Raw genomic sequence first — 21130 nt, forward strand, 5'->3', positions numbered from 1 at the left:
TGATGTCAGTGAAGAAACTACTTTCTGGGGCTTAGTGAATAGTAATTTTTCTGTTCTATAAAACAAGTTTTCTTGGTTCAGTCTCTTTACATGAACCCACAATGGGAAAAGAGGGCAGTAGGTCATATTCACTAGTAGCTGTAGTATCACAGGAGACATGCTAAACTTAGTGCTTCCAGCCTGTTAAGAATGCCTGGGTTAAGTATTATATTTAGCCAAATCCCCTGTGAGCTGGCTGCAAGCTTTACAGACAAGTCTGCAGAAAGTTTCAGTGGCGACTGAACATGTGGGGAACAATTACCAATGCTACTGAAAGAGCATAGTCTTTTAAATTGTGTAACATCCCCTTTTTCAAAGGCCCAGAGAAACAAGAGTTCCCAATCAATTGCAGCCAGTTATTGTATCTGGGTTAAATAGCATTTCCCAGAACCTTACTACAGCCTAACAATCCAAAGTTAATGGATCTTGTATATTTAGCTGTAAAGGAAGATGTGAACATTCAATTTAAGACATCATTCTGGCCAAACTAGAGAGGAACATGGGAAGCTTCCCTATACTAAGGCAGGACCAAATAACCCACCACTCTTTCAAGGGTCTAGTCACACCCCTCCCCATATAAGTTAAGAACATAAGAAGAGCCTGCTGGATCAGGCCAGTGGCCCATCTAGTCCAGTATCCTGTTCTCACAGTGGCCAAACAGGTGCCTGGGGGAAACCCACAAGCAGGACCTGAGTGCAAGAACAAGTTAGAGAATATTGGTGACTTACGGTGGGCAAATTCAGAGAACTTTCAGAGAGGGACCTTACTTTAAAGAGGAGGTGGCTCAGGATTTAAAAAACACACAAAATAATTATTAACTACTGCTTTAAGCAATGGCTTGGCTGCCCCAAGCAGCCTGGCAGCATTTGTTTTGTAATTTATGCCCCATGGAAATGACACTAAATTATGATGTAGCATCTTCCCAGGATTGTTCTTGGGAAAAAGATGGCTGTCCTCATTAGAACCTTAATCAATGAAGGATCTTTCTCATCATGTGCTACCTGGTCCTTTAAGTTGGAGATGCCAGGATTATTCCCTTATGGCTTGCTTTTAAGTGAAGTGTGTGGAAGAGTGACATGGAAGGGGTGCACAGTGTTGCTTAACCCTTTTTCTCTGTCATTTCATTTCTCAGCTCAAAATTGCTTCCCCAGTTGCTTTTCTCCCTACAGGCTAAAAGGTATTGGGAAAACTGCTGTCAAGGCAATGAGGGGGGGGGTAGCACTCGATAACCTTGTAGGCCCCTTCCAACTCTGCTACTCTATGATGGCTGGCTCCAGGTTTAGGGGGACTGGGCACAGGCTATGGGGGGGGCTTTCCCCCTTGTTTTCCTCCTCAAACCAAACCTCCTCCTCCTTGGCACCATCCCTTTACAGGAAAGCACATCTTGAACCATATGACTCTCTAAGCAGGATTTAGTTGGCTTCACCATCAGCATCTTGCCTCTCCAAAGTCCCTCTGCAGAGCATGAGGGCCCCATTAGGAGCACTTTTATTTGGGAAGCTGAAACCCCAATGAGGGGCGTCTAGGTTACTGGTGGAGGGTCAGCTAGCCCAGTGCCCATTTTAAGCCCCTGGCTGTGAAGCCTCCTTTCCTCTTCCGCCATCTCACTTCACTCCCCCCTGGGTTAGGACTGGCAGACCCCAACCTGCTCCCGCTGCTGGAGGCTCAATGCCACCACAACTTCCTACTCGTCATTTTGCTGAGCTACCGCTGTGGCCATCATCTGCTCTGTCTGCCTTTTATATGCATGGAGGTGGCTTTTTCTAATTGTTTGCTTAAACTCGCAGGCCTGGCTGCAGCAGGCAGCCAGGTGGAGCATTGGCCAACGGCCCAGGAGCTCAAAGGGGTCTCTCACTGGCCTGATCTGGACTAGGGTTGCCAGCCACTTCCTCTCGTCAACCCTGCAGCCACCTGAGGCACCTTTTCATTTTAAAAAAAAGGAACAGCAGTAGCAAACAGGCATACAATTTGTGTCATATCTAGTTTGGTCTTAAGAAGCACAGGGAATAGAAGCACAAGTTCCTGTTCCTCATGTAACAACCCATAGGCATTCTAAGTGTGTGTCCATTCTAGAGCTCCATCATTACAGTTAGTTTAATTTTGTCCATACAGCTGCCCTAACAAGTCACATAACCACTGCAGCCCAGGTGGAACACAGCAATCTACCCTCCATCGCCTGCTCCACCAAGGTACCTGCCAGCCACAACATTTCCAGGTTTTAAATTGAACTACATGTTACAGATTTTGGCTTGGAATCTTTTGTGATGTGGTCAAGACAATAGTGACATATGCATATAGTTAAAATGGAATTTATTTCATTAAACCGAAAGAGAAATTATCCTTTGCACTTTAGGATGTGAACAACATTTGAACAATTTATAACCAGGATAACTTTCCATTGACATTACAAAAATAACAAAATCATTCCTATATATATTCCTGGGTATATATAGACAGACATTTTTGTTTACATTCAGAACTATTTTCTGATACAAGTGCTATGCAAGGCTCAGACTCATTTCCTCATGTGATACAGTGTGATGATGATACAGCCATTCATTAAAGAATGATTTTTGGTGTTTGAAGCTTTGTACTACCAGCCTTTATAATCACTGAAATATGACATTGTATGATTTCCTCAACTTTGCTAATGGAATTTAAAAAAAAACACATTGTAAACCCAAGCTAATAGCATTACTATATACAAAATGTAGTAGTACAGCATTAGAAATACTGTGATGCACAGGCACCGGGTAACACTGTCTCAGAAAGTTCACCTGTGCCACTTATTTTCTATAGCGCTATGGGAAAGATCATCCCGAAGCAAGAAACCAGCCTGCAGATACACCTGGTATTCTGGAATGAGCCCTGACTACATTGTGATGAAACCAAAAATGTGTCATTCATATTCCCTGCAAAACTAAGGCTTCACCGCCACACTTTAGAAAAAGGACCAGCAGACCCAGCAATGTCCAGAGCTAGCTGGTGACAAGCTCTAAGAGATGAAGGGCTCTGTGGAAAACATTTTGTTCACAGAGAAGCAGTGTTTAAAGCAAGTCCAACTCCTTGATATAGAATATTTTCAGTAGAGAAAAGCACAAATATTTGTTTTATTTTATGAAGGGCCTCAGCCTCATTTTCAGGGTAAAGGTCTACAACAAGCCTTCAGTGTTAGAGCATCAGCTGGTTCCGTATAGGCAGAGAGTTACCATCTAGACCAGCCTTTCCCAATCTAGCACCCTCCAGATGTTGTTGGACTTCAGCACCCATCAGCCCTAGCTAGCATGGCTAACAGGCAGAGATTATTGGAGCTGGAGTTCAGCATCATCTGGAGGGCCAGAGGTTGGGGAAAGCTGGTTTAGACTACATCTAGACAGCAAGAACTAATTAATTATGGACACAGAGCCACACATGAGATATATCAAAAAGGCCAGGAATTTGCCCAACATTTTCACACTTTCTTGTTGAATAGTATGGGTTTACTACAAATTAAGAGTTTCAATATCTGGCAGTACTTATAGATTCACACCTTCATTTTTTCTTGAATGAACTTTTTGACCAAGCTGTATTATTCTTGTGAAGAGTTTAATATATATTCAGATTGTGGGCTAACCATGTTTATAAGTACTTAAGTCTAGAAATGTGGTTGAAACAGGATAAGGAACAAATGCAACTCTTGCTGATAGGAAAAAAATGATCCACATTTTTGTGGAGGAAGACTTTTTTCTCTGAATCAAACCAGTTTTATACCGAGTGAACACCTGTTACTGAAAATGGTAATTGAGTGTTTAACCATCACCCTCCCATCCGTAATATCTAGAAGAACTTACCTGTGTTATAAATCACAACAGTCTGTGTTTCCCAATCTTCACTTTACACTGCTGGCTGTCACTTGTAGGGGTGCAGAAACATGGTGTGTTATGAGACCAGTTAAGTTCAATTAGACATTAGGGAGGAGGGAGCTAAACATCTGATTGAAGCAGATGTGAATTTCTTGAAATATCTATTTGGGCCCTCAACAACTATTCTTTATGAAGAATAAGCACAGAACTCACATAACTAAAAATTTGACTTTTAATAGATATCAAGTGACAGCACAAACCATTCAATGTTGTTCTTCTTGTAGCATCTTGAGGCTTCTCTAGTAGTTCACAAATTTTGATCACTTTTCCAGAAAGCTTATAAAATTTTAAAAGCCTTGGCTTTAAATGCCACGGCTTAGATCCTAAGTTGTTCACATAAGAGGGGTAATTTCTGCCAACTCTTTCCTCCATCTGCAGTCCCCACCTTATCTCACACTACTTCCAAGGCTCCCCCTGTCCCCAGGAGCAGATATGTGGGGGAGGGGCGCACAAGGGGCTGCAGAGAGAAGGGAGAGCCAGGAAATACTTGTTCTATGAACTCTATTCCATTCACGGACGTTAGGATCGAAGCATCTATTTAAAAGAGTAAAGTTGTAAAATGGAAGTTTAGTACACTAGTTTGATCCTTGCACGTACAAGTCTTCCAAGTTCCTTAACATGAAACACAAAGACCTAAGTATCTGCTCAGATGCATGGGAACTTCATGGATACTTGTAAAGATTCTCCAACTAAGGAGTGTTTTTAAAAGTGCAAAACAAAATATTACAATAACTAAAAATAAAATCCAACAAATGTACATGAGAATAAGGCTTCCTGGCATTGTGCTGTCTTACTTTGTAGTCTCACTTTGATTTTGATACTATATTTACTATTCCTGCAAAAAAACCCAGAATTATTCAACTGCTACGTTGCTTAAGCTACTAACTTATAGCTTGACCCATAACTTAGTTAAACCAAAGTATCTGCATTTAAGCCAAATTAGTCCAAGTGATGAAAAACAACTGAACACCCAGTTTAATTCTAGAAATTTAGCCCAGCTGGTTTGTGTACCAGGCAGTGGACCACTTACCAGATAATCTAGCATCATTAAGTAAAGTTACCTTGCTGGTGGTCACAGACAAGAAAAAAATAGTATGTTGTATAAAACATTGCTTAGTCAAAACTGCCAGTTAAGTAGGGCAGTTCCTATAGTGCAGGTAGGGGACAAGGCAGTTGACTCAGCAAGTGCACGGAATAGAAAGGTTCACTTCTTTTGTGAGATCAACTAATTAAAAAAACCTGTGTGGGTTTTTTTGTTCTTTGCACACACAGCTTAAGACATCTAAGGCAAGTTTGAATTTTGGGAAGGTAGATGCTAAATCTAGACTACAGTATTTGCCCCAATTCAGCAGGTGAGATTGGCATTCAAAAACAGGCTCTCTTTCATGTAGGGATCCCTTGCTGTATTGGGAACTATATGCACAGATCAGATGCCGATATACACCTAGAGAAGAGTCATTCACAATGTACTGTGTGGATAGTGATGCACTCTCCTAGCCTTCTTGAAATATGGTTAGGAATCATATCTCTTAGGTGCACACAACTATCTTTGGATTAGAGCCACTATTTAGATATTAGCTCCAAAGAATTTGATGAAGCTGAAAAAAAGTATTGAATTGGTGTTAAGGCCGAGGACAATCAAGTACAAAATGAAACCAGCCTACAGTTGTGTCAAACAATCAGACAACTAGGGATAAAGTGATATCTTCATTTTTATCAGAGATTTCTCATCATATGACAAACATCTGAAAAATGTCAGTGGTGGTATGTGATTCTCTAACTCTTTTCAAGTGGGCACACAGAACACAGAATTACAGACAAATCTCTGGAAGGCTGGAAATAAACTGTATCTTTTAAGAGAGAGGGAAATGTTTTGAGAAACTTTGCTTCCCATTGTATATACACTTTTTTTTTGGACCCACTGTCACTTCTGGTCAAATAGTTTTTTAAAATAATTCACAGCCAGCAAAACCTGTTGGTAAAGTGAAACAAATGCAATTATGACAAGAAGCAATCTCTCTTCCAAACATTCAGGTCTCCGAAAAGATATCAGTCTCCAGCCTAGAATATGAATATGTAAACTCAAAGCACGCACCCTATCTATGAGATTTGGGTGTTATAGGTAGATATAACACAGACATCACAGGAATACTGTTCTTTATATTTAGTGCATGCCCCACTCAGTGGATAGTAATAGTAAACAAGATAGTAATACTAAATTTGTGTGTTGTCTTCCAAGAAGCAAAACGGAGGCCTCCGACTGCCACAAAGTTGTCAGGAGAAGAGGTCACGATTGGCAGCATAGAATGGATTAGAACTCTGTGCTTTGTACCATCCCATAGGCTTCATATAGTTTGTGGAGAAGCTCCTTCTTTTCTTTCTTTGTCAAGAAGCTAGACTTGGCTGCATTTATGTTCTGCAAAAATTGGAACAAACACAGAAGTGAGTATTTTTCAGCAAATATCAGATTCTGCTAGTGTCTTAATATGCACTAGGCAAGTTAAAGTTAAAGTAATGAGTAGCTGACAGTGTTGCTTCCAAGCCTATATTTTCAGCTTTTTGTTAAGTGGCAAAATGATAGCCTTTTCCCTATAATGCTTAGCTTGGAATAAGTGCAGTTACTCATAATGGGTATGTATAGGGGTGCACTTTAAAATATACACACAGACATATGCTGGAGATCTGGCAATCAATCGACATGACACAAAAACAAGGCTGGGACACACCAGCAGCAGCACACCATGATGATGCACAGAAGTTGGAGCGATCGGTGCATCTAGCTCAGAATTGTCGACGATAACGTGCAGTGGTTCTCCAGGATTTCAGGAAGAAGTCTCTCCATGCCTTGCCTGGAGTTCCTGGGGATTAAACTTGGGACCTTCTGCATGCAAGGCAGATGCTCTACCACTGAGCTATGGCCCTGGCCCTTCCCCTCTTCCACACCAATGTAGCGTTCTGAGACGGCATCAGTGCATGCAACCAGATGGTTCTGTGTTTTGATTTCCCGAAGCGGTTTAACTGCTGATTTCAGGAAGCAGGGACCTATTCCCTCATTTTTTGTAAAGTGTCATATATGTGGATAGTGCTTTATACGCAACTCATTTGCTGACTTGTTGGCTAAAAGATGACTTATCATTTACTCCATTTCCTCCTGACATGTGCTTGCTATGACGATTCAATATTTCTTCAGAGAGTGAGGTTAAAAGATCGTTTTTTCTGACTTGACGTTAAACGGAGAGCTTGTCTCCATTAGTATGTCTTGTGCCTTTGTTTTCATTTAAGCCAATCCCTTATATATTTTCTGTATATACAGATTATTCTTTCCTACAGAGTTTTTCTTTTTTATGGGCACAGTGTTTAACATTCACTGTTATACCCATGCTCCCATATACCAAATCAACAAGGTTCCTGTGATGAATGGGTGGCTATGCACCATTTTTTAAAAAAATGAATAAGCAAAGAGACCCCCCTCTAGGATACACACCTTAACGTGGTGAGGGGGTTTGAGAGTGTTGAAGAAGCCGAGACCAATGCCATCAGGAGTCTAGATCAAGAGGCTAGACTCCTAGCAGGGGCACCCAAGGCGGGATGGTCAAAGCTGAGACACCTGACTAAGACATTTCCAAACTCAGAGGAAAGAAATGGTAAACCACCTCTGAATACCTCTTACTACAAAAACCATATGAACAGAGTATCCATAAATGTAACACGAGATAGTGCTGGAAGATGAGACCCCCAGGTCACAAGGCACTCACTGAGTTACTGGGGAAGAAACAAAGGAGAAGTATGAGTAGCACTGTGACTAATGACACAGCTGGGTCAAAGCAGAATGGAAGCCCAGAGGCTGATGTGCACAGATGCGAAAAGGGAGTCTGGAGTTGTACAACACACACAATAGGAACATGGAACATGAGAAGCATGAACCAGGGAAAGGTAGAAATTGTTAAGCAAGAAATGGAACATATCAACATTACAATACTTGGTGTTAGTGAATTAAAATGGATGGGAATGGGACATTTTCAATCAGACAACTACAAAATATTTTATGCAGGAAATGAGAAATTAAGAAGAAACAGGGTTGCTATAATAGTGAGAAGTGATGTAGCAAAAGCAATTAGGAGCTACAATGCAAGGTCTGAGCAAGTGATATCAACAGGATTTAACGGGAAACCTATTAACATAACCATCATCCAAGTCTATGCTCCGACGACAAATGCAGAAGAAGAGGAATTGGAGAGATTTTACACAGAAGTACAGGAAGAAATCGATCACACACCAAAACAAGATGTGCTGATAATCATGGGGGACTGGAATGCAAAAGTAGGGAACAGAGAAGAATTAGGAATTGTGGGGAAATGGGGCTTAGGAGATAGAAATGAAGCAGGAGAAAGACATTGAATTCTGTGAAACCAGTAAGAAATTATTTGCAAAAACATTTTTTGAGCAACCAATAAGATAACTGTATACGTGGACATCACTAAATGGTCAATATAGGAATCAAATTGATTATATAATTGGTAGCAGAAGATGGAGAAGTTCCATACTTTATGCGAAAACAAGACCAGGAGCAGACTACACTACAGATAATGAACTGGTAATATCGAATATGAGGCTAAAGCTAAAGAACAACAACAAAGCAATCATAATGCCAAAATACAATTTAAATAACGTCTCAGAAGAATATAAAGATCAAATAAGGAACAGTCTTTAAATTAGTTGACAGAGAACCAGAAGAACTATGGAGTGAAGTCAGAGACATTATCAGGGGAGAATGCAAAAAGACAATACCTCTCGTTAAAAAGAAAGATCTCAACGGATGACTGACGAAAGTCTTAAAATGGTTAAAGAGAGAAGGAAAGCAAAAGCAAAAGGAGACAGAAACACAGTTGGAACCCTAAATGCAACAATACAGCGACAAGTACGTAGGGACAATGAGAACTATTACAATAGTTACTGTATAGAAATAGGACAACAAAAAGGGTAGAACAAGAGCCCTGTTCCAAAAGATTAGAGAAATGAAAGGGAAATTTAAACCAAGAGTAGGGATGTTGAATAATCCACAGGGGAACACACGGACTGACCGAGATGAAATAAAAGGAAGATGGAAACAATACACTGAAGAACTCTACAAAAGAGATGACAGGATGACAAATTCATTCACGGAGGAACTGTACGATGAAGAACCAGAAATTTTAGAATGTGAGGTGAAAGCTGCTCTTAAAATACTTGGAAGAAACAAATCACCAGGAACAGATAGCATAGCAATAGAGTTGCTACAAGCTACTGAAACTGAATCTGTCCAAATTTTGACAAAAATTTGTCAACAAATATGGAAAACAAAACAATGGCCCACAGACTGGAAGCTTTGTTATGCACATCCCAATTCCAAAGAAAGGGGATCCCAGGGAATGCAGTAATTATTGAACAATTGCCTTAATATCCCAAGATTCTACAACAAAGGCTCTTACCATATATGGAGCGAGAAATGCCAGATGTCCAAGCTGGATTTAGAAAGGGAACAGATACCAGAGTTCATATCGTAAACATATGTTGGATAATGGAACAGACCAAGGAATTTCGGAAGGAAATCACCCTGTGCTTTATAGATTACAACAAAGCCTTTGACTGTGTAGATCATGAAAAACTATAGAATGCTTTAAAAGAAATGGGGGTGCCACAGCATCTGATTGTCCTGATGCCCAACCTATACTCTGCAGAAGAGGCTACTGTAAGGCCAGAATATGGAGAAACCGATTGGTTCCCAATCGGAAAGGGTGTGAGACGGGTGTATTTTATCACCCTATTCATTTAATCTATACGCAGAACATATCATATGGAAAGCAGGATTAGACCAAGAAGGAGGTGTGAAAATTGGAGGGAGAAATATCAATAATTTAAGATATGCAGACAATACCATACTACTAGCAGAAACCAGTAATGATTTGAAACGAATGCTGATGAAAGTTAAAGAGGAAAGCACAAAAGCAGGACTACAGCTGAACATCAAGAAGACTAAAGTAATGACAACAGAAGATTTACGTAACTTTAAAGTTGACAACAAGGACATTGAACTTGTCAACGATCAATACCTTGGCACAGTCATTAACCAAAATGGAAACAATAGTCAAGAAATCAGAAGACTAGGACTGGGGAGGGCAGCTATGAGAGAACTAGAAAAGGTCCTCCAATGCAAAGATGTATCACTGAACACTAAAGTCAGGATCATTCAGACCATGGTATTCCTGATCTCGAAAAAAGCGGGTAAGAGAAATATAAACTCATTTGAAATGTGGTGTTGGAGGAGAACCTTGTGCATATCACGGACTGTGAAAAAGACAAATAATTGGGTGTTAGAATAAATTAAATGAGAACTATCACTAGAAGCTAAAATGATGAAACTGAGGTTATCATACTTTGGACACATCATGAGAAGACATGATTCACTAGAAAAGACCATAATGCTGGGGAAAACAGCAGGGAGTAGAAAAAGAGGAAGACCAAACAAGAGATGGATTGATTCCATAAAGGAAGCCACAGACCTGAACTTACAGGATCTGAACAGGGTGGTTTAAAACAGATGCCATTGGAGGCTGCCGATTCGTAGGGTTGCCATAAGTCGTAATCGACCTGAAGGCATATAATAACAAAGCAAAGAGATAACATGAAGAAAGAGCTGGATGGGTGGAAATTCAGCTTAAGGAAAAGTTGGATGGATGGATAAATGGAAATTCAGTGAGAAAAAAACAGTATGGAGGAGGAGGGGTGAGACAATAGCAAGAATGAAGGACACTGTCCTGTTCGTTGCAAAAGATATCAGCACTCGAATGAGTTTATTATTATTCTCATAATCAATTCCTTAATGAGTTACGCATTCCATTTCCTGGTTACTTCAAATAAGACAAGGGGGTAAACCTATCAGAAACAGGGCATAGGTTGAAGTGCACAAGCTTCTCGCAGAGTTTCCAATGACAAAGCTTGTGAAAATATGCCAGTACAGATGGTAAATGCAACTTTCTGCAATGGATGGAGGGAGGTGGCTATCTACCGTACCCGTGTATGTGGCAATAAGAATCTCACCATATCCCTACCCAGAGTTGTGACTGGCTGCAGGTATGGGGTACAATTCACAGGAATGGACAGGCTGCAACGGTGGTTGTATGCTCCCACCATGGTAATCTCCCCTAACTGCATCTCTGGTTTTGGAGAGGTAACTTTGAGAAGATTTGTAACTGCAGACCTAAGCACAGCTTATTTCAAAATAAATAGGTTTAGGAACAAGCTGTTGTAAGTTATTGCAAGAAAAAAGCACAACCAATGTAAAAAAAACCCAAACCAATTTACCAGTCTCTCGAATTCTTTCTCTGTGAAGCACATGGAATCTTGAGCTATTTTGTAGTCAGTGTGAATTGTGGAGTTGAAAATGAGTGGATCATCTGTGTTCAAGGAATAATTTGCACCATCTTTCATAAACCTGAAGCATCAGAATTGAAAGAGTGACAGGTTTTAAGAGAAGAGTTTGCATTTTCCCCATGGAAAAAAATATAGTGAAGCCAGTTTTCTAGCCTGCACAAACAATTTCCTTTAAAGCTACAATCTGAATACCACAGATGCTTTCTATTTATTTTCCATTTTACACTAATGTGTAAGGTGCCATACTGGGGAAAAAATCACAATAAATGTTTTATCATATTTAGTTTATAATCTAAATATAACACATCCCAAGACTGTGTTGTTCTTAACCATGCATATTTTCTTATCCTATTTTCTTTGCTATAGAAAAGATGACAGAAAAGACAATTAGATTAAGCTGTAATTAAGTGCTCTGGATAGAAAGTAAAGGCAAGGCAGATGATGAGCCATAGCAATTTCGGGCTTAAACCTGACGGCCCACCTCGATATTAGGATTTAAGATGATTAACTGGTTTATGAGAAATAATGCAAGTATGATTTAATGGAATGTGGATTATTACTTTGAAGTAAAAAACCCTCCAAACCCTTACCTTACTACTGGATGATCACTGAAGGGGAGTTTACATGCACCAGTGAGGTGACTAGACCAAGGGCACACCTGTGTGTTTATCACAAAAAAGCAGAATCGGTATACATCTTCTTTAAAATGCTTCTGTATTCTTAATATTGAAGTCTACTCCAAATGAATATTGAGAATACTACATCTGTTTCTATGCAGCAGTTCATAACTTATGAAAATAATTCCATTCTTATTCTTCAGGCCCAAATATTCCATATCTCTTGCTCACCACGAAAGAGCAGTGTCTTAACAAGCACACTAAGTATAAAATGTAAGCAGTAGCAGACAGCAGGGTGGGATGAGGCTTTGTTAGAATGGAGAAGTTCTAGCTGACTAATCAGCAGATATATTATGTGGCGTACACATTTGTTGTTCTGTGTGATGCAGCGAACCCAGTTGACGCAAGAGATTGCTAAGAGTATCCCGGTTAAAGGATTTCAGGTCCGGTAGAGATTCAGACGCGTTAATAGGTTTAAGAGTCTTTATTCCAAAAGACATACAGCTACAAGAATCACTAGCTCCAAAAACAACCCCCACACTTGCTTTCGGTTTGCCGAGCGCTTTTATCTCATTCCGTGCCCTTGCTCAGCAACATCTGCAGTTTGGCCTTGGCACGAACACATCGCTGGCTTAACCCCACAATTGCCTGTTTTACTGTCCTTGTGGAAATGCATTGCTTCTGAGCATACAACACCCCCCACCCCACAAGACAGTAGACAATTCACATTTAATTTCATTTCATTACAGTTCATTTCAATTTCATCAGTTTACACACACTCAGTTTCTTTATTCACATGAATTTAGGGTACATAAACAGATTAACGGACATTCAACTCAGGTCCTCTGCCTTTCTTTTCTTATCTGTCTGTTGGCCCCAAATGAGTTTATTCAGAGCCTCTTGCAATGGAATCTGAATCTCATTTCCTTCTGTGCCTCTATCTACTGAACTAGTACTTGGCAGTCTTAAATCATCTTCTTCCTTTTTAATCTCCGGTGGTGTGTGTGCAATCGGTGAACCGTTTAAGAAAACCAATGTGTTTTGTTCCCACTCTTGTTCTGGAACCTCTATGCTTTTGCTCAGCACAACCTGCCTTTCCTCAGGCACCCACACTCTGTAAAATACATTCTCAATTCCAAGAACATTTCCTTTCTGAGCTCTTGGGGCTAACTTTCCATGTCGTTTCCCTTTATCTATGTGCACCCAGCACTTTGCCCCAAATTGTTTAATGTGAGCCACCCTTGGTTTCTTCCCTGTTAGTTTCTCATATGGAGATACACCAAGGGCTCTATGTATCAATCTGTTCTGTATGTATGCCGCATATGTGATGCATTCTCTCCAGAATGCGTTTGTCAGTTCAGAATCCCCCAGCATTGCTCTCGTGGCCTCCTGAAGGGACCTGTTTTTCCTCTCAGCAACCCCGTTCTGAAACGCGGAAAATGGGGCAGTAAAGTTTTGCTCTATTCCTTTACTCTCTAGGTATTCTTTTAATGCTTTTCCAGTGAACTCACCCCCCTGATCTGAGCGTATTCTCCTAATGGTGACACCATGTTGCACTTTCACTTTCTCAATGAACAAACGCAGTTTCTTCTCTGCCTCGTCTTTGCTCTTAAGCAAATAAACATTGCAATACCTCGTAAAGTCGTCAACAATCACCATAAAGTATTTCGCACCTCCTTTTGAACTTTGAAATGGTCCTGACAAGTCTACATGTATTAATTGGTATGGTGCGTCAGTGCTACACTCAGCCTCTGTGTTCTTTGGTGCAACAGTGTCTTTCGCTTTGTGACATGCTTCGCAATCCACAAATTGCCCACACTCCTGTATTTTCAAATCTTCACTATGTGCTGGAGTCTTCATAATGGTTTCATAATTAGCATGCCCTAGATTCCTGTGCCATGTTGTGCACGCAACTCTCATGTGTTTGCCTGTTTACTTTTAGTGCTGCACACCCTGGATGTTTGATTTGAATCACATATTGAGTGTCTTTAAGGCACCCCTCCATATAGACCTCATTGTTCTTAATCACTTTACATTTCCCTTTGTCAAATAATACAGAATAACCCATTTCATTCAGTTTCTTTACAGATAATATATTACAATCCAATTGCGGAACAAACAATACATCTGTAATTATTATTTTCAGCAAACCTACTTTCAATGTACCCCTAGCCAATACGTCTCTTCTTGATCCATCCGCCAATATAACAGTCTCTGACACGGATCTTGATGTATGAAACAGTTCTGGATCTTTTATTAAACAATGAGACGCTCCCGAATCACAAATCCACTCACACGGTTCTGATTTATGAGCTCTTTCACTCACCAGTTTAACGCTAGATTGCTGCCAGCCTCGTCTGCCACGCTTGGCTGCACAGTCTCGCTGTAAGTGCGTTGTAGCTCCACAGGAATAACATGCTTTCTGCCCATTCACTGTGTCTTTGAAGTTCTGCTTCTTGCTTCTTTCTTGCTCCGTCTTTGCTGATTCTTCTCTTCTCTGCCATTCCTGAAGAAGTTTAGACGTAATATATTCCTCATTAAGACCGGCTTCAGGCATCGCTTCGATCGACGTCACAAGGGAATCCCAGGATTTATCAAGAGATGACAAGATTATAAATACCCTTTGAAGCCTAGAATGTGCCATGTCTCTCTCCTCTAATTCCGCGAACAGCCGTCTGAATTCCGTCAGATGCTCAGACATGGAACAGCCTTCTTCCAGTCTCATCTGATATAACTTCCTAGCCAGAAATATCTTAGATCCCGCTGTCTGTCTCACATGGATCCCATTTAACACTGTCCACATCCTTTTAGCAGTGGGCTCATTCTGCACATATAGCAATTGAGAGTCTGACAATGACAGAATAATAAACACTCTTGCCTTATCATCTTTGCGGAGCCATTCATTCAGCGGAGCTGCCGGTGGGGCTGTATCAATGACATCCCAGAGGTCCTCTTTAGTCAAGAATGCTTTCATCCGTAGTTTCCAGCTACTGTAATTCTTCTCTGTAAGCCGCTCCAGAGGTAACCCTGCTGACATTGCCACAGCCATACTCATCAGCACGCTTCTGTTCACCTCTCCAACTCTCGGCCACAGTCTTTACACGTCTTCTCGAATCTGCAACCTCTGCGTTACGCTGCGTAGGCTGGGCCCATAACCCCTGTTGTTCTGTGTGATGCAGCGAACCCAGCAGACACAAGAGATTGCTAAGAGTATCCCGGTTAAAGGATTTCAGGTCCGGTAGAGATTCAGACGCGTTAATAGGTTTAAGAGTCTTTATTCCAAAAGACATACAGCTACAAGAATCACTAGCTCCAAAAACAACCCCCACACTTGCTTTCGGTTTGCCGAGCGCTTTTATCTCATTCTGTGCCCTTGCTCAGCAACATCTGCAGTTTGGCCTTGGCACGAACACATCGCTGGCTTAACCCCACAATTGCCTGTTTTACTGTCCTTGTGGAAATGCATTGCTTCTGAGCATACAACAACATTGTAAGTCAGAGAAGTCAGGGATTGACTTCTCTCAGCGACACCCCTGCAAAAGTTGAAGACAGAAATGTTTCAGTCTTCAAAAGTTGTGGAGGCAGATCCTTGACTATGCAGGACAATATATCTATTATGAGTATCAAGACTATGAAAGATCAGACTTGCAGTGTGTATCTCCCTTTATATTAGCCAGCTAGAACTTCTCCACTCTAAGAAAGACCCATGATCACCTGCCTGTCCAGAGTGTTGTGCTGCAACACAACTCTTGAGGGAAGTTTGAGGAAGCAGCCATAGCTCAGTGCCAGAGCGCTTGCTTTGCATGCAAAAGGTCTTGGGCTCAATCTCCAGCATCTCCAGGTAGGAAAGGACAAGACTCCTGTTTGAAACACTACACAGCAACCACCAGTCAAAGTGGACAATACTGAGCTAGATGGACCAAAGTCCGTAAGACAGCTTCCTATATTTCTATCAACTGTTTATAGCTACAGAGATTTAGGCTTGCAAGAAATTCCATTACCTCAAAATGCATATTTTCTTCCAAGAGCTGTTTATACAGACGTTCATCGTCCAAAACATGGTAGCCATGGCCAATTCGTTCTGCCTTTAGGATGCAGACTGCCTATAATGATATAGAGAGGGGAAATATAAAGAATCAGCTTTTTGCTGATTGGATTTTTTCGATTACATAGTTAACACAGTAACTATAGCCCCAGGATATCAGAGTTAGAGCAGCTCTATAAACAGGTTTGAACTATTACTCCTATTATTTAATGTATATGTTTCTAATTATATAAAGGGAATGGCAGAACTCCACTATGAGGAAAGGTTACAATATTTGGGTGCTTTTTAGTTTACAGAAAAGGCAAGTAAGAGGTGACATGATAGAGATGTACAAAATTATGCAGGATGTGGGGAAAGTGGATAGATATATGTTTTTCTCCCTGTCTACTTGTGGCCATCCAATGAAGCTGAATGTTGGAAAATTCAGGACAGACAAAAGAAAGTTTCTTTACATAGTGCATAGTTGAACTATGAAATTCACATCCACAAGAGGCACTGATGGCCACCAACCTTCCTATTTCAACAATTCTTTTTAGTAGATATCTTATACCAGTCTGCATCTGTATTGGAATTGCTTTTTAAGATGTTTTTAAAGTTTTTAAAAAGATGTTTTTAGTACGTTTTTAAAGATGTTTTCTTTTAATATACTTTAAAGTCTTTTAAGAGTGTTTTAGTGCTTTTGTTTGCTGCCCTGGGCTCCTACTGGGAGGTAAGGTGGAATACACATTTAATAGATAAATAAATAAATAATAAATTTGGATTGATTTAAAATAAGATTAAACAAATTGATGGAGGATAAGGCTATCAATGGCTATTAACCCAGATGGCTATGTTCCTCCTTCCCTGTTGAAAGCAATATGCTTCTGAATACCAGTTGCTGGAAACCATAGAAGGGGAGAGTGCTATTGCACTTAGCTTGTGTGCTTCCCATAGAAATCTGGTTGGCCACAGTGAGAACACAGTGTTGGACTAGATGGGCCACTAGCCTGATCCAGCAGGCTGTTTCTATGTTCTTATAAGAGTTAAGGGAAACAACTTGATTAGGGAATAGGAGATAGTTTGAGTAAGGAAGTGATTGAATTCCATTTAGGACAAAAGGATGTGCAAATAGAAGAAGTCCCACCCAATAGTTACTACAAGCTTCAACTACAGTAGAGGTGGGGAACCTTTGGTTTTCTTTTTTTTTAAAATGTTTGTATTAAGTTTTAGGTTCAGAAACATAAACAGTTAACGTATACTACAATGATGTAAGAGAGAAACAAGAGCACAGGTAAGTCGTTACATGAACATGATGTAATGATTAGGGTAAAATTAATCATGTTCTTATTGTGATTTACAGAGCTCAACCCAAAGTAGACCGCCATAGTTGCCATGGGAGGCCAGAGCAGTACAGCCATCAGCCCCCTGACTTGCATGTACAATAAAGCAATACTATGTTTCATAAAAATTTATCAGCCTCCACTCCTTTTCTTAATGCCCTCAATTGTGTGTTTTTCCATGAACGCTGCTTTCCACACTTCTTGATATCACCTTTGGAGCATGTGGGAGTCCAGTGTTTTCCAGATTGAGACTATTAATCTGGCAGCAATGGGCAGAAAACTCATTAGCTCTTTATGAACAACTGGTGTAGAATTCCCATTAAAAGCAAGTAATAGGGCGATCATTGGATCGGGCAAAAGTGATTGTTTAATGATTGTACTGATTTCTCCAAAAACATCCTGCCACAATGCAGTAAGCAATGGGCAAATCCACCACATATGAAAAAACATACCTCTCTCCCCACATCCCCTTCCAAATAAGGGTGAAAGTGTATTATTGATTCTATGTAGGGTGTGGGGAGTGATGTACCAGCAGAATGTTACTTTCAGGGTGTTCTTCCTGATTTGTATGGTATTTTATTCCACATATTATTCTATGAGGAATCTTTAATTTCAAGTTGTAAATCACGTTCCCAGATCTGTTTGTAACTTAAGGAAGTTCCTGTAATTTCATCTAAGAGAATTCCATAAACTGTAGACAAGATTCCTCTGCCATATGCTGAGAACTGGGAAATAAAATTTTCAAAAGGTGTCAGAAGTCTCGCTGCTTATCGCTTAATAATTGGCATCACAAAGTGAGAAATTTGATGCAAATGAAACCAGCAGACCTTAGTGTTTTTCAGCTAAGTTTTAACTGAATGAGTGTTTTGGAATGAGGTCCAATATAAAAATCTCTGATATGATACAAATCTGCAAGTTTCCATTCTTTAAATTGTTGAAATTTATTACGCTCATAAAATAGCAGATGGATGAGTTAAAGGGAAGATAGGGGGACTCTTTTTCAGTGGGCTCCAATATTTCCAAACTGTCAAATTATTTTTAAGGAAAGGATTAGATAAATTTTCCAGTTTTTTCCTCCATGTATGGTAAATGGGCAGCCTCTGAGTTCTTGTAAAGAAACCCCAGTTCTTTCCAAGTTCAGCCAAACCTTGTTGAGTCCCCCGGTATGAAAGAGAGAATACTTTTAAGGTGTGAGGTGTCCTAATAAAGTTAAGGTTTGGGATATCTAAATTTCCCTCTTTGTATGCTTACATTGATTGTTTTTTGCCCATTAAGGTGATTTCTTGCCTTGATGTCAATTAATTGCCAACATGAGAGTCTGTCTTTAGGAATTAATATGGGGACGGACTGAAATAAGAAATTTAATTTGGGTAGAATAGCTATCTTTATTGCGGCCACTCTACCCAGCCAAGATACAGAAAAATGCAAGCAGCCTTTCAATTTGCCTATAATATCTTTAACAAGAATGGGAAATTTTAAATGCAACAATTTGGTTAAACTGTTTGGGATTATTACATCTAAGGATTGAAAAGATTTAGAACAAATTTTTATTTTTGAGAGTTCATGTATTTTTTTAATCCGATCTGGATTCATGTTGAAACAAAGTAATTATGATTTTTTGAAATTAATTTTAAGCCCTGCAACAGCACCATAAAGTGGATTTCATGAAGTAAAACAGGAATTGTTTCTATAGGATTTGATAGCATTAATGCTGTGTCATCAGTGAAAAGATGAATAAGGTGGGGCTGCATAGATCGTGACCCCTTTTTATCAAAGGGTGAGGTCATATTGCATTGGTTCTTCACATGAACTACCAGTCCCATCAGCCTCAGTTAGCATGACCCACTACCTGGGATGATGGCAGTTGTAGTTCAGCAACAGCTGGAGGGCCAAGGTTACCCACACCTGATCTAGAGCACCTTTCATTACCAAGGTTTGTAAAAGCCTTTGGATATATGTATGTAATGAAGTGTATTACTATTTCATTATGCAGAATTATCAGGCACAGCTGGTCTCTCTTACAGTTCTTATTTACAACCTATGGGACCTTACACAATCTTTTCTGTGAGCTTTCTTGGGGTTCTGATAGATACAGTTTAGATGGTACATTCTACAATTTGCTGTACATTCAATGTCAATTGACAACTTTTCTGAAGATACGATGTTCAATTTTGTTGTTCTATAGTACAATGTCTTACATCCTTGACTATCTGGGATTGCCCAACCTCGCCAGCATGAACAGTCCGATGAATGCCACATCTTTCAGCCTCCTGAACAAAAGATAACACAAAGACAGAAATAATAAAAGCTGTGACTGGAGAATGTCAGAGAGATGAACACATTTTTAAAAAGATAGTATTTGCCTTATCTTTCCTTTGCTGTAGACTAAGAAGAACTGTTCCTTCTAAAAATGGGCATATACACAATAGAAAGATCTGCCTAGGATCGGTATTTTTCCCAAAGAGGGAAACCAGTTATTTTATTAAAATATATGAGAAGCTAAAGATGGCCATTTCTTGCTATTTTTGACTGGGCTCCACGATCATCGTAAATCATAAAATTTATGCAACATCTACAACACTGTGGCAAGTGGAGTATAATAAAAATATCTAAGCAGTTTACATAAAAACAAAAATACAAGAACATTCAATAAACGTTCCTGAGACCTATATAAGAATGAAATAAAAACAAAACTACATATCACAAATAAAACTGAGCAGTGTACAAAACAAAAAATTAAAAATTAGAATCCAGGAAAATTTGGGTAAGCATATAGGGTTGTATCCAACACAGAGCTAAGTCAGGGTCCTGTCAGAACAAGGATTACCACTTGTACAATGGGACGTTCTCCCTCTTCTCCCTGTGTGCCCCCTAAATCTGTTCTAGGGGCTCCCCCAACCCACCAGAGGAGATTTGGGAGGGGCATTAGCCACATGCTGAGGGGAGAGTCCCATTGTGCTAGCCATAATCCTTGTGCTGATGGGATGAATTAATAGAATACCACCCATAACTTTGTAATATTTACCTCCTACAATTATTCCACAGCTCTTTTGATATCTTCCTTCCCACATCCAAATCTGTTCTACAGATTATCTCTTCTAAGGGCCAAACTAGATGTGACATTATTCATGCAATTAGTAATTGCATATTTTTTTGAAAAGTAAACAGCAGGTACTAGAGAGGGGCTCTACATGGTATATAAGAAACTTTTACCCAGGGGTTATACTTTTTGGCTTGTGGGTCAACTCTGACAAGTGAGTGGGGCAGCCCATCTGTCTAAATACCTTGTGCAAGGTTCCCAAGCTTGGAAACCACAGCTTAAGGGATGTTGCCAGCCATATGCTTTGCAAGCTGCCCCATGTTGATTCTTTGAACCTCCTACTTCAGAGGTTGAAAGAGGGAGCGTTGGGGTGGCTTCCAAGAGCTGTGCTGGGAGGGAGAAATGCTTCATGCTTCTTGAGGAAGGCATGCTTCTACCACTCATCAGCTGGTTGGGAGTGCCCTTGTTCCCACAAAGGAGCAACTGGAAGCTACTACTGCTTCTTCTTCTTATTTTTTATTATTATGAAGTTGCTTTCTTTGGAAAGCAACTTACAACAATAAGATTAAAACAAATAACAAACTCATTAAAACAACAAACACAACACAACCTAAAATAGATCAGTACAAATAAAGACAGGTCTTATAAGACCTGCCACATTAAAGGAGGCAGGTACTCCAAGCTACATACCTGCTCCTTCAGAGGGGGAGTAATTCTATCCAGAGTAGGCCATGGCCCACCCATCCTGTCTAGTGAGC

At 40.1% G+C, this 21130-nt stretch overlaps 1 protein-coding gene across 2 annotated transcripts in view; it reads right to left on the reverse strand.

Moving 5' to 3' along the window:
- Positions 1 to 2005: 2005 nt before the first annotated feature.
- Positions 2006 to 21130, reverse strand: part of ADA (adenosine deaminase) — a 66636-nt gene continuing 47511 nt past the window's right edge. The window contains exons 7-11 of one of the 2 annotated variants that reach the window (XM_061631419.1): positions 19531 to 19602; positions 15970 to 16071; positions 11942 to 12009; positions 11283 to 11412; positions 2009 to 6357 (exon numbers count right to left, since the gene is read on the reverse strand). In XM_061631419.1, coding sequence (XP_061487403.1) covers positions 6253 to 6357; positions 11283 to 11412; positions 11942 to 12009; positions 15970 to 16071; positions 19531 to 19602 — 477 coding nt within the window. In that variant the 3' untranslated portion in view covers positions 2009 to 6252. Of the gene's footprint in view, positions 6358 to 11282; positions 11413 to 11941; positions 12010 to 15969; positions 16072 to 19530; positions 19603 to 21130 lie in introns of both variants that reach the window. The other variant, XM_061631420.1, reaches the window with a different exon arrangement.

Source organism: Rhineura floridana, chromosome 6, assembly GCF_030035675.1.
Source record: "Rhineura floridana isolate rRhiFlo1 chromosome 6, rRhiFlo1.hap2, whole genome shotgun sequence".
NCBI lineage: Eukaryota > Metazoa > Chordata > Lepidosauria > Squamata > Rhineuridae > Rhineura > Rhineura floridana.